This window comes from Cynocephalus volans, chromosome X (genome assembly GCF_027409185.1).
Source record: "Cynocephalus volans isolate mCynVol1 chromosome X, mCynVol1.pri, whole genome shotgun sequence".
Classification (NCBI taxonomy): domain Eukaryota; kingdom Metazoa; phylum Chordata; class Mammalia; order Dermoptera; family Cynocephalidae; genus Cynocephalus; species Cynocephalus volans.
Window position 1 is genome coordinate 165957055 of NC_084478.1, and position 13031 is coordinate 165970085.

Here is a 13031-nt window from a genome sequence, read left to right on the forward strand (position 1 = left end):
GTTCTCATGAAACAAAATAGAATATAAGTTCCCATTATATCTTTACCACTTAGTAAAACACTTGGCATGGTGCTTAATAAACATTTTTTGTATAAATTAATAATGAATGATGTCCCCTGACCCAGTAATACTGTTTTAAAAAACACATAAGCAAAGAATAATTTATCATTTAGTAAATATATGTGCCAACAACTCTAAGCTTTCTGGAGTTATTCAATAATAAATGTTACTATAGTTTTTATTTTGACCAGACTTGTTTTCAATTCATTTTTTATTTGAAAAGTTCAATAATTGATTTACTCATTATACTTATTTGGCATCTTTTGTGAAAATAGCCCTGCACTCTGCAATTGAATAAATAATAAGGAAGAAATAAGGGACATGTTACTTGCATATTAGACCCTCTAAAATTAATATCCAGAGCTTTTCCTTTGAACATAAAAAAAAAACATTTTTGAAATAATATGAATTTTTATTACCAAAGCTGGACTAAAGATTCAAATTTATAAAATTTTGGCAGTAGAAATTCACATTATCTCAAATATGTTTTAATGTATTATGTTGTAATGGCATGTCTTGCACTTGGCAATCTTGATAACACAGGAATATTTCTTTGACTATATTCATAATCACATACATTGCCAAAGAAATATCCCCGTATTATCAGTATTGCCAAGTGCAAGACATGCTATGATGATTTTTTATATAGTCAAGTACTATGATAGATTGTATAACAGTAATCATACCCTTTGGGAAGCAGTAAAATGATAGTTCATAGGACTATTCTAACAAATTAAATACTTTAAGTGGCTAATTGCTTTCCAAACGTGTGTCATTTCACCACTATAAGAATAGAAAACCTGGGGGCAGGCCCCGTGGCGCACTCGGGAGAGTGCAGCGCTTGGGAGCACAGCGGTGCTCGCTCGGCGGGTTGGGATCCTATATACGGATGGCCGGTACGCTCACTGGCTGAGCGCATTGCGGGCGACACCAAGCCGAGGGTTGTGATCCCCTTACCAGTCACAAAAAAGACGAAAAAAAAAAAAAAAAAGAAAAAGAAAAAAAGAAAAGAAAACCTGGGCCGGCCTATGGAGCCGTTTTTCTATGTAACGTGATATTTAAATACTCTTTTAGTTTGCCTGAGTACCAGACTAAAATGTTCATTTTGTAGGGCCGGCCCGTGGCTCACTCAGGAGACTGCGGTGCTGATAACACCAAGGCCACGGGTTTGGATCCTGTATACGGAGAGCCGGTTGAGATCCCCTTACCAGTCATCTTTTTTAAAAAATAAAAATAAAGTAAAATAAAATAAATAAATAAAATAAAATAAAATAAAGTAAAATAAAATAATAAAATAAAATAAAGTATTTTTTAAAAATGTTAATTTTGTAACTGAATAAAGTCCATATGTCATCTCATAAAACTGTTATAAAATCACACATGTCGCAAATTCAGTTATATTGCAATTTAAATCATCCTTTGCATAAATAGTAATATCAGATGAATATTTCATCTGACAATTTTGAAGAGAAGTTTTTAAAGTGTAAAGTTAAATTATGGTCTCTGTATTTTTTTTTACTTAATATCCTGTGAAATTACTATTATGTGCCCTAATTTGCATTTTACCCCCCCAATTTAAATATAGCATTTAAATGTGGTTAAGAGGTATAGTGAACATAAATATAAAGTTATTATTTTACTAGAAATGGAAAGTATATTTTTCCCTTTTCTGAAAGCATCACACAGGTTACTGAACTTTTAGATGGAATCCGCATCTGTGGAATAAGCATCTGTGAACTCTCATGTGAAAAGATAAGTGAGGTCATTGTCAGACATTGGTTGGTTTGCCTTGCAAAACAAAATATGGAATTTTATCTCAAAAAGTAAAACCTAAAATCAACACAAATTCACAATTACATTCTCAAAAGAAAATTGGAGTTGAAGGTGAGATGTTTCAAGAGGATGATTTTATTTTATTCATGTGTTTGCAGTAATAAATGGAGAATGGGTTCCTGAGTGTACTGACCAATAGATTATAAAAATATTCCTCAGCGATTTTTTCCCCAATAAAATTGAAATGTGGTGTTTATTCTGTTAAAGGAAAATGTCTAAGGGATAGAACAATGACTTTTCCTGCCTTTTTTGTAAAAATCTGGTACCTTTGAGGAATTGAGCTTTTTATTATATTCATATTTTATTTGTCACAAGGATCCTGGCTTGTGAAATAATTTAAATACACTAAGGAATGTTTTTAATTTAAATCAGTGATCATTAGTGAAGAAAATGAATTTAATAGGATCTGCTATGCCAATAGCTTGTATTCTAAAAAGCAACTTCTAAAATGCTGCTGGGATTCTTCAAAGGACTAAGAGTAGGTCCTTGTTGTGTGCACGCATTACTTAAACCATGAAAAAGTTTTCAGATATCCATTGATTTATGATATGGGCTTATCCATTTGGTTATAAAGCCATAGATAACTTTATCATGTAATCATTGACAAATTGTTTCTATACAATAAATGGCAGAGTGGCTCCAGAACAAACACTAGAAAAAATGTTTGAGAGAAAAAAACTTAGTGTAAAGGGACAGTAATTTTTATTTTAACAGTTTTTGTGAACAATATAAAATATTTTTTTCTCCAACAGAAGAATCCCATTCTGATTTTCCATATGGATCATTTCCCTATATTGCTAGACCTAAACACTGGCAAACTGGTCATACAGGTAAGTCATGTTTTCAGACTATTTATATTAAACGGTGTTTTTTTCTTCTAATTCATGACTTACTTTTTTTCTCTCTTAAATCAGCTTTTCTTGTCAAGTTGAAGAAGTACAAACCACAATTTAACTGAGTACCCCAGATGACAGTAACTGATTTGAAGACAGAAGAGGATCAGAATAGAACTTTGTGTTGCAAACCACTACTTTCATAGATTGGTATTTTTAACTATTACAATGATGTTTATAACTTTTACATACAATTTTGAAAAAGTAACAAAAGCTAAAGAAAGATATGTAACATTTCAGAACTGCCTAAATGTCTCATTTGGACACTTGTCTTGCAGTTTGACATTTTGTAGTGAGTGATTCCAAGTTGCTTTCCTTGAGCCATCTCTTTCTTCACTTCCAGTAAACCACTCCATAGACTTGTCTGTCTTCATGAAATTGGTTTCCTTTCTTCATTTGACTGATGGTCATTGGCTACTGAAATAAAGTATGCAATTTAAGATTAATTTTATGTATCTGTATATTTTAAATACATATTTCAATGGTTGTATGTATCTTTAAAATATTAAAGAAATCTGGGTTATAATAAATAATAGGGGGAAAATGATAAGAATGATAAATCACCTTTAAAATTGTAATAAAAGATGTAACAATCCGTGAATCTCTGTTATTCCTCTTAAAACCTTTTTAACCAGGTTGAAATAACTTCAGAATTGTTCTATGTTATGATATAAATCAAATGTTTGGGAAACATGAATTAATAAGAATAGACTTATTATTATTCATAGGGACCAGTTATTTAGCATTTGCCATGTACCATACATTATGTATTTTTTTTAGTTAATATGAGCAACTCATATTTATGGTCGTTCATATTTTACAGATAAACAAACAGAAGCTTAGAATGGTTAGTTTGTTGTTTAAATATAGGTATTTTTAAAGGTTTTAAAATACAGGTTGAATATCCCTTTTCAGAAATGCTTGGGATCAGAAGTGTTTCAGACTTCAGATTTTTTTGGATTTTGGAATATTTGCAGAATACAGACCAGTTGAGAATCCCTTATCCAAAATCTGAAATGCTCTGATGAGCATTTCCTTTGAGCATCATGTTGACACTCAAAAGTTTCAGATATTGGAGCACTTCAGATTTCCAGTTTTTGGATTAGCGATGCCCAACCTGTAGTAATGCCTGAGAGGACATGTGCTGCTATTCCTGAATTTATCCCTTAGTCTAGAACTATTTAAAATTATTATATAGCCTTAACACCAAGGTCATGGGTTTGGATTCCCGTACTGGACAGCCGCCCAAATATATATGTATATATATATATATTGTATATGTGTGTGTGTGTGTAAATTTTTTTTAGTAATATTTTACAGACTATGGAAAATTTAACCTAAAATCTATGCCTTTATAGAGCTTATAATCTGGTAGAACTAGACATTAAGGAATAATAGAAATATAAGACTAAAATTGTTTTAAATGCTCCAAAGAAGTACAGGGTACTATGAGTAAGCAAAATAGGGGTTTTGCTGTAGCAAGTGACAATTGAGCTGAGACCCGAATGGTAAGTAGGAATTAACTACAGCACAGAAAATGAGAACAAAAAAGGCCAATGATGTTGCGGTTAAGTAAAAAGACTGGAAAGATAGATGGGCGTCAGGCCATGCAAGATCTTATAGGCCTGTAAAGGAAAGATTGTCTATCCTAAGAAAAATGGGGCACCATTGAATTAATTAAGAGATAATAAGCTTATATTTTTGTTTTGAAAAATATCACTCTAGCTGCATTTGGAGGACTAATTGAATCAGTAGCAGAGTATTTTTCCGGTGTTACATTTCTGTATAACTACCTGAAAACCTATACAATAATTATGCCTTTAAAGTTTTCATAACATCTCCAGATATATAGAAGCTGTGAAGTACATTTTTAAATTCCATCATGGACTACTCCCTTTTTTTCTGGCCTTCTATTTAACTACTAGCAAAATTCTGTTATTCTCTTATTGTTTTGAATGCCTGTTATGCGTCAGATCCTAATTGTCTACTTGGAGAGAGACTGGCTTAACAGCAAAGAAAAGTTCGGCCCTTTACTCCTGTTTCATGTAGAATACTTAGCTTCTGTTCAGCACATTGTGCTCAGTGGATGTTGAAATGAACAAGGCCTCTCTAACAGTGTTCATTCTAACTTTAAGTGGAGTTGAAGACCAAACTACTTAAGTATATATTTATATACTTAATGAAGGACCGGTTTGAGCCCTTTCTCTGGCCCTCCTCTGAACACTGCGTATATTTATGATCTGGCTCACAGGACAGATGCCTTCTAATGTTAGCCTTCTTTGTCCATGTCTGGCTCTCATTTATCATACTGTAAACTTTCAGAGATTTGGGACTGTCTCAAAACTGTCTTTCCAATGCTTTCCAGAGGCCCTGCCTTTTCCATCCAGTAAATGACCAGTAACATTTGCTGATTGCTTTAAGCCCACACTGGACTATGAGTTATATCATCTGTTGACTTGGTTGGTCTAGGGAGAGATTTAGATGTCTGTGTATATTGTGGATTGTGGAAGGCTTTGCTTTTTGTTTGTTTGTTTTCGGTGGCTGTGTGGTACAGGGATCCGAACTCTTGACCTTGTTGATACAATACCACACTCAAACCAACTGAGCTAACTGGCCAGCCCTGATTTTGAACTTTATATTTCAGAGGCAGTGGGAACTTTTGAAAGATTCATGGTCATTTAAAAGAAGATATTTTAAGTAAGTTGATCTGTTAGTGGTGTCTGAGTATTTAAAGGGAGGAAAAAAACTGTTAAATCAGATTTCATAGTAATGCAAGGGTACTTCAAAATGTTTGAAGAAAAATAGAATTAAAAGATAATACGAATCTTGCCCTGAACTTTTCTAAGTACTCTTAGACATAACTATGGGATTAGTAGTGGGAAAAGGGCAGATAGAAAACATATTGTAGGACCGGCCCATGGCTCACTTGGGAGTGTGTGGTGCTGATGACACGAAGGCTATGGATTCGGATCCCTATATAGGGATGGCTGGTTAGCTTACTTGGGAGAGTGTGGTGTTGACAACACCAATTCAAGGGTTAAGATCCCCTTACCAGTCATCTTTTTAAAATCCACAGAGAGAGAGAGAGAGAGAGAGAGAGAGAGTAGAAGAACTAAGGTGGTGACTTGTTGGATATAGAGGGAAAGAATAAAAGTATTTTCAGACGTCTGCTATTCAGAAGCCCTTTCCCTTACTTCTCTGGGCATAACAGGACTCAGTCAATGCCCAGCTCGTTTATTACTGCCTCTGAAAAGCTTCACCAAATCACACACCCCACAGAATTAATTCTGGAATTTTTTTGTGCTTCTAAGTGTTGATCATATAATTAGCATAGCCCTTATCACATTATTAATTTATATTTCCTGATTATGCCTTAAATATAAAGATCCTAACCATGGATAACTAGGACGGTGGTAATGACAAAAATAAATGAGAAAGTTCAAAGCAGGATCTAATTTTGAGGAAAAAGTATTTGCTTTTAGATTATCTAATAGTTGGACTGTTCCGTGACTACCTTCATGACCCAGGCTAAGGATTGGTATATTTTTTCCCTTGACTTCACTCTAAAATGTCAGTTGTCCCAGGATAATACATAATACATACCCATGTTTCACCTGGACCAGCCTAGGTGTCATAAGGCGTAAGACAGCATAAGGTAAAGAGAAACAAATGTTGTTAAATTAAAAATGTGCTGTTTATTCGGATAGAACTGGGTTCCCATCCTGTTTTTGTTATTGCTATTGTTTTACCTGGTAACGATGTGACTTTTCTGAGTTTGTTTTTTTCATCAGTAAAACGAGCATCATAATGCCACTTCAAGATTTCTTTGGGGGTTGAGTGTTAAGTGAGATTACCTTTATAAACTCCTGGCACATGATTGGTGATTGTGATGTATGTAAATTTGTAAAGAATGATTCAGCTATTCCTCACTCCCCAAAGTGAGATGTTTTGACAGTGTTTTCACCCCACCTTGTCAAATTGAAAAAACATTTTATTCTTAATGTCATAAACATGTTTATGTAAAACTTGTGTTTTGAACATGTTGTTTATATGAAAAAAATTTTAAGGGTAGAAAAACATGTTTTTACCTGAAAATGAAGAAGTTGCTTGTGTTTGAAACAAAGGTGGAAGTACTGATAGCCATCTATACTAAATTTTAGTATAAAAGCCTGGAGCAGAGCATCAGCTCTTCTGTTTCTCTTGGAGAATGCTGAATTAAGTTTTCTGCAACTACAAATCATAAGGTAATTCCAACCTTATGTGGACTGAAGGAAGAAAAATTTGCTAGCAGAGGTCACTACTGGGAATCTGACGCTGCTTAGGCAGTGAGAGACTGAGCCCACTCTTGATAACATCATGTGTCCCTATTACCCTCCACTGTTCCCTCCCCCCGACCCTGATTAGTTCACTCTCTGTTAAGCCTATTGGAGGAAAATGAATATAAATTTTTACTGGTCAAATGTGTGTGTGATCAATACTTTTTCTTTGTGTTGCCTATACTTGTATTCTGAAACAAAAGCTTTTACAGTTAACCTTCAGTTAAACTGAGAATAAGACAATGATGGGTAAATACTTGTTGCTTCCTGTATAGGACCTATGAATCCTAAATGAAGGCTTTTATCCAGGGGCAGGATGAAATCACAGTTCCTTCTAAAATCAATACCTGACTTTTCATCCATAGTCAAAGACCTGCTTTGTTCCCAAAGCACACTGACTGGCAGAGTCTCTTACTCCCTGTGTGGGCTCCAAATTCCTGTTGTGATGTCAAGGCCTAGATTATAGTTTTACCATTTTAAATATCTATCTATAGGAGCTAATCTGAATAAAATGTAACTGTTTCTGTTCTGCTTTCTGTACATATCTGTTCAGATGGTCTTTGGAATTCTCCCTCAACTCCCTCAATACAACCTTTCATCAAGTACTTGGTTCTTAATTTCACCACTCGACTTCTGTAACAGTTTACTGTCACTGCCAAAGGCAGGATTTCATCGAAGGCATAGTAGAGCATAATAGTTAGGAATTCTGGTTCTAGTCAAGGGTCAGTCGTGGATTCAAATGCCATTCCACGACCTCGGGCAAATTACTTAACCTCTCGAAGTCTCAGTTTCCTTATCTGCCAAATGGAGATACTACTATTTACCTTATGGTTAGCTGTGAATATTAAATGATATTATGAATGTAAAATGCTTACTCTATTGCCTGTGGCATTTTAAATATCCAGTAAATCTTACCTATTATGAGGATCAAAGAGTGTAAAGCCTAAAGGAGCTGGGAGAAAGGGGAGGGATGCTAAAATGCAATTCTTTTAATTTAGCTTAAGGTGGACCCTATTTACCTTCAAACATGAGTGAAAAAATAAACATTATCCTTGGAGTTGTTGAAAAGGAAGAGACTATACTTGTTAGTCAAATTTTTTGAGTGATTGTTATTGCCAGGGAAGGGAACAATGACTAGGCATGACATCTACCTTCAAAAGTCTTAGAGTCTAGTTTCCCCCTTTAGTAAAGCTTCGGTAGCCACTGTTAATCTCATAGGGACGTGGTAAAAATAAATAGGTGAAATTCTGAAATACTGTGGGTCTGCTAATTTCTCATGACAGAGTTAGAAAGGATCATGAGAAATCTGTCAGTCCTATCTTCAGTTGGTTGGAAATCCGGAAGAAAGGCTTTATAGGATGTTAAAAGGATCACTGATAGTAGAATATTATTCTAGTACTGTTTTGAATCTAGAAATGTCAGAGAACTACTATATTTATATAAAAATAATTTGAATGAAAATTAGGGTGTGGTTGTATTTCCAATTCATATGATTATTTTCTAATTAATATGGTATTGTTTACAGCCACTTAAACCCCAACAAAAATGAAATATGCAAATAAATTATGGTTCTTATAACAGGTCAAGATTAAAAATTAGGTTTTCAAAGACTCAACAATGACATGGGAAAATGCTTTAAGATTAAAAAAAAAAAAAGCAGGCCTTGATATAGTATGGTTCTGATTTTGTTAGTAATAAAGTATATAAAAGGAAACAAATAGTTAGATGATGAGATTACAAGTAAATTAATTTTCTTCTTGAAATTCCTTTTTTTTTTTTTTTGGCAGCTGGCCAGTACAGGGAGCCACACCTGTGACCTTGATGTTACCAGCCCTATGCTGTCCCAAGTGAGCTAACTGGCCTGTCCTTGAAACCCCTTTTTAATAAAATAAACATTTCAAAGAAATGATTCAGTCTCTTAAAATACTTAATTCTTAAACTGCTTGAGGCTTATGTTGCATTAGGTTTCAATTTAATATATCACATTAATCCTTTTTGTATATGTACGCTACCACAAAACAGATAAGGACACAAGACAAAAAGTGGTAACTGAAAGGGGAAAAATTCCAAGACTAACCTAACTTATATTGTTGTAGTACATAAATTATTATGTATCCATGCCTGTAAGGACTAACTTGAGCTCAATAACGAATATGCATAAATCTATTTCTGGCGTATCACTGAATCATACCTTGAGAATAGCTACAAGCTGGAGAAGGATCAACTATTATGTCCATTGAGATTGAGTTGTGTAACTCCTGAGAATGTTTTTCCCTCACCTCTACTGTATCACTGGATGATGATGATGTAGACAATCCCAGTCTAACATATCTTTTTCTTCCTGTTTTACCACAGCATGAACAATCTACTAGTTTGGCACTAGGTTCCTGGGGCAATTGAACTTCAAGTCTGTTGTATCTTCTGACAGCTCCACTGTGAAGCACAGAGCGTTCTCGTTGCCATATATAATGGGTTGGTGCAATGGCCATAACCTATAGTGCAAAGCATACTTTTAGAATTTTAGTAAGATTTTAGTAAAATTAAGTACAAAAATTATAACAGAAAAGAACAGCTGTCTCTAAAAGTAAGATAAAAATCTAAGTTACTGATTTTTTAAAAAAATCTCCAGATAAGGCAGTATTACTAAGAAGTAGTCCCCCCTTATCTGAGGTTTCACTTTCCACGGTTTCAGTTACCCAGGATCAACTGCAGTCTGCAAATATTACATACAATAAAATATTTTGAGAGAAAGGGTCCACATTCACATAACTTTTACTACAGTATACCGTTATAATTGTTCTATTTTATTATTAGTTATTGTTAATCTCCATAGTGCCTAATTCATAAATTAAACTTATCATAGGTATGTACATACAGGAAAAAATACCATTGAGTTCAATATTATCTGCAGGGTGAGGCATCCACTGGGGGTCTTGGAAACGTATCCCCCTCAGATAAGTGTAAACTGATTCATTGCTTTGGATCATTAAAACAATAATTGACAAAGTACAGCTATCTCTTGGTGTCCATGGGGGATTGGTTCCAGGAACTCTCTCAGATACCAAAATCCATGGATGCTCAAGCCCCTGATACAAAATGGCACAGTATTTTCATATAACCTAAACACATCCTCCTATATACTTTAAATCATTTCTAGCTTATAATATCTAATACAATGTAAATACTATGTAAATAGTTATTATACTGAATTGTTCAGGGAATAATGACAAGAAAAAAAGACTACATGTTTAGTACAGACACAATTTCTTTTCTGAATATTTTCAATTTGCAGTTGGTTAAATCCACGGATGGGGATCCCTCAGATATGGAGGGCTGACAGCATTTAAATTATTCCAAACAGGAAAAAGGACTGAAGCAAACTTCCAGACTATATTTCTTTTTAATTCTGAATATTCTAAGTTCGGGAAAGATAATACAGTTAGCCCAGAACAATACTTTGGAATGCGTTGGGTTAAAAAAATTTAATTGAGGTTCCCAACTACGTATGTCTGTTAGGCTAATCTTAAAGTGTTTGCAATTATGGCAAGGGATATGGTGAATAAGAACACATGTAAATTACTTCATCTCTCTGTTGCTCAGTTTCCTCATGTGTAATACGGAGATAATGAGTGTCTATTTTAGAGGATTTTTGTGAGGATTAGATGAGGTATTATTTATAAAACACTTAGAGTCCTCACTATCTGTCAGGCATTGTTCTGTAAAATCTGTTAAATAAATCATGGGCTTTAAGTCAGGATAGACTTAAGTTTCTCATTCTGGCTCTGCCACTTACTAGCTGAATAACACTGGGTAAGTTATTTAATCTTTCTGAGGCTCAATTTCTTCATCTGTAACATGGGGATACTATCTACCTCACAGGATTGTTCTAAGGATTAGATGATATATGTAAAATCCTTATCACTTAGTAAGCATCTAGCAAATGATAGCCATTTAAGAAGTAAAGCTAGAAAAAATGTACCTATGTGCTGACCTCATGGAATCGAAAACTTCTAAGCATTCTAAGCAAAAACTCTAGTTGCAGTTATCAGCAACACAAAGTAAATAAGAATTGTATTATGTGAGAGCTAAACAGTGACTTTCAATTGCTTAGACTAGTGATTTGCAAATTCTTTTGAGAGCCCTAATGTTTCATGGAGGTGTTATTAGGGGCCCCAGGAGGGGGAAAGGGAAGATGGAGCAGGCAGAGCAGCTCAGTTTGGGGGATTGTGGCTACAATTTTGTTTGGAAAGAAAGCTTTTGCTGGTAAAAGTAAAAACCTTTTGAACAAACTCCAGATTTAGACTACTTCTCCCAGAAAATGGGGTTAATATGGTCTCCCTCAAGATAATGACACAATCCTATGTTATTTTTTTTCCTAGAACTGATTTTATAATCCTTCAAAAAAGTTTTCAACTAAAGATATGTAATAAAGTTTCATATATATATATATATAAAAAGTAGAAGAAAATAAAGATAACTCTAACTGTAAACATTTCTATAACAATATACAACTAGTTTCAAAGCTTCCTAAGATGAGGAAGTAGAATTCGAATTTCTTATTCCTTCCATATTTATCTACTGTTTTTTCTTCAACACTTCCATATCTTTATTTCCTGTGTCTGGAAATGTCCTCTCCCTTTGTCTTAGTATTATATTCCCTCAAGACCCAGCATAAATCCCACCTTTCTAAAAACTCCAGCTTTCAGGTATTTTTTTGGAGGGGCAGCTGGCTGATGTGGAGATGATAGATCATTTTTAGTGACTGAGGAAGATAATTAAGACTTAGAGAGGCCATTGACATTATGAACCTTCAACAACATGATTTTTGTAGGAATCCTATAGCAGAGTCTAGCAAGAAGAGCGGAGGGAAATTGGAAGCAAAGGGCACAAAATGGAAAGTTTGACAAACTGTTATTTTTGCAATAAGCTAGGTATTATAGTCTCTCCATATGCTAACCCAGCTAGAAAAATACACACCCACACTTGTTTATTTTATAATATGTCTGTATATATTTTATACACTCATATGCAGTAATCTTTCTCCCCTCTATCATATAGTTAGAGTATTACTGTGATAAAAGCAGTGAATTAAAAATAAAAATGTACCAGGGTTGAGAGCTGAATTTTGGTCTTAATACTATCAGTTTTATGACCTTGGGCAAATCATACAACTTTCTGGGTCACATAATGTCTTTTCTACATGAGAAAACAGGTCACTTTCAGTCCTCAAATGCTATGATTCATGAATGTGACTGCTCTAAAGCATTGGTAGCAGCTTACATACTAGAAATGTTATCCTCCTTTTTACTTTATCTTAGTCTTCTGTCATTTTTAGTAATGGGGGGGGTTCCTTTGGTGAGTGTTCCTAAAATTTAATACTTGGCCCTCTGTTTTTCTCTATTTATACTCTACTTCTCTGTGATCTTGAGGTATAGCATAGGTGCTAAAAGTACTGACTCTGGAGTCAGACTGCCTAGATCTGAATACCAGTGAGCTGGCTTACTAATTATGTGTCCTTGAAGAAGCACTTAACCTTTCTGTGCCTTAGTTTCCTTATCTGGGATTACCTAGCTAGCTCTCAGAATTGTTGTGAGATGATGACTTTACAGACTACACTGATTTGATCACTACACATCATATACATGGATTGAAATATAACTATGCACCCCATAAATATCTACAATCAATGCGTTTCAATTATAAAATAAATTAAACAAAAGAATTGTAAGAGTTCATACATGTCCAGTACTTAGAACACTGCCTGGCAAGTTCTCAAACAATATATGTGTGTGTATATATATATATATATATATTTTTTTTTTAATTACAAAATTGTATTTACTTAGAGGCATTCAGAATGTCAACAAAACAGCTGCAACTTTTTTTTCGCAATTGCAGAGTAGTATTCAGTTAACAGAACAACAATTAT

At 34.2% G+C, this 13031-nt stretch overlaps 1 protein-coding gene across 1 annotated transcript in view; it reads right to left on the minus strand.

The window, feature by feature from the left end:
• Nucleotides 1-3156: 3156 nt before the first annotated feature.
• Nucleotides 3157-13031, minus strand: part of LOC134367121 (speedy protein A-like) — a 28763-nt gene continuing 18888 nt past the window's right edge. Inside the window, exons 5-6 of the mRNA XM_063083757.1 lie at nucleotides 9294-9594; nucleotides 3157-3203 (exon numbers count right to left, since the gene is read on the minus strand). Of these exons, the coding sequence (XP_062939827.1) occupies nucleotides 3157-3203; nucleotides 9294-9594 (348 nt within the window). The remainder of the gene's footprint in view (nucleotides 3204-9293; nucleotides 9595-13031) is intronic.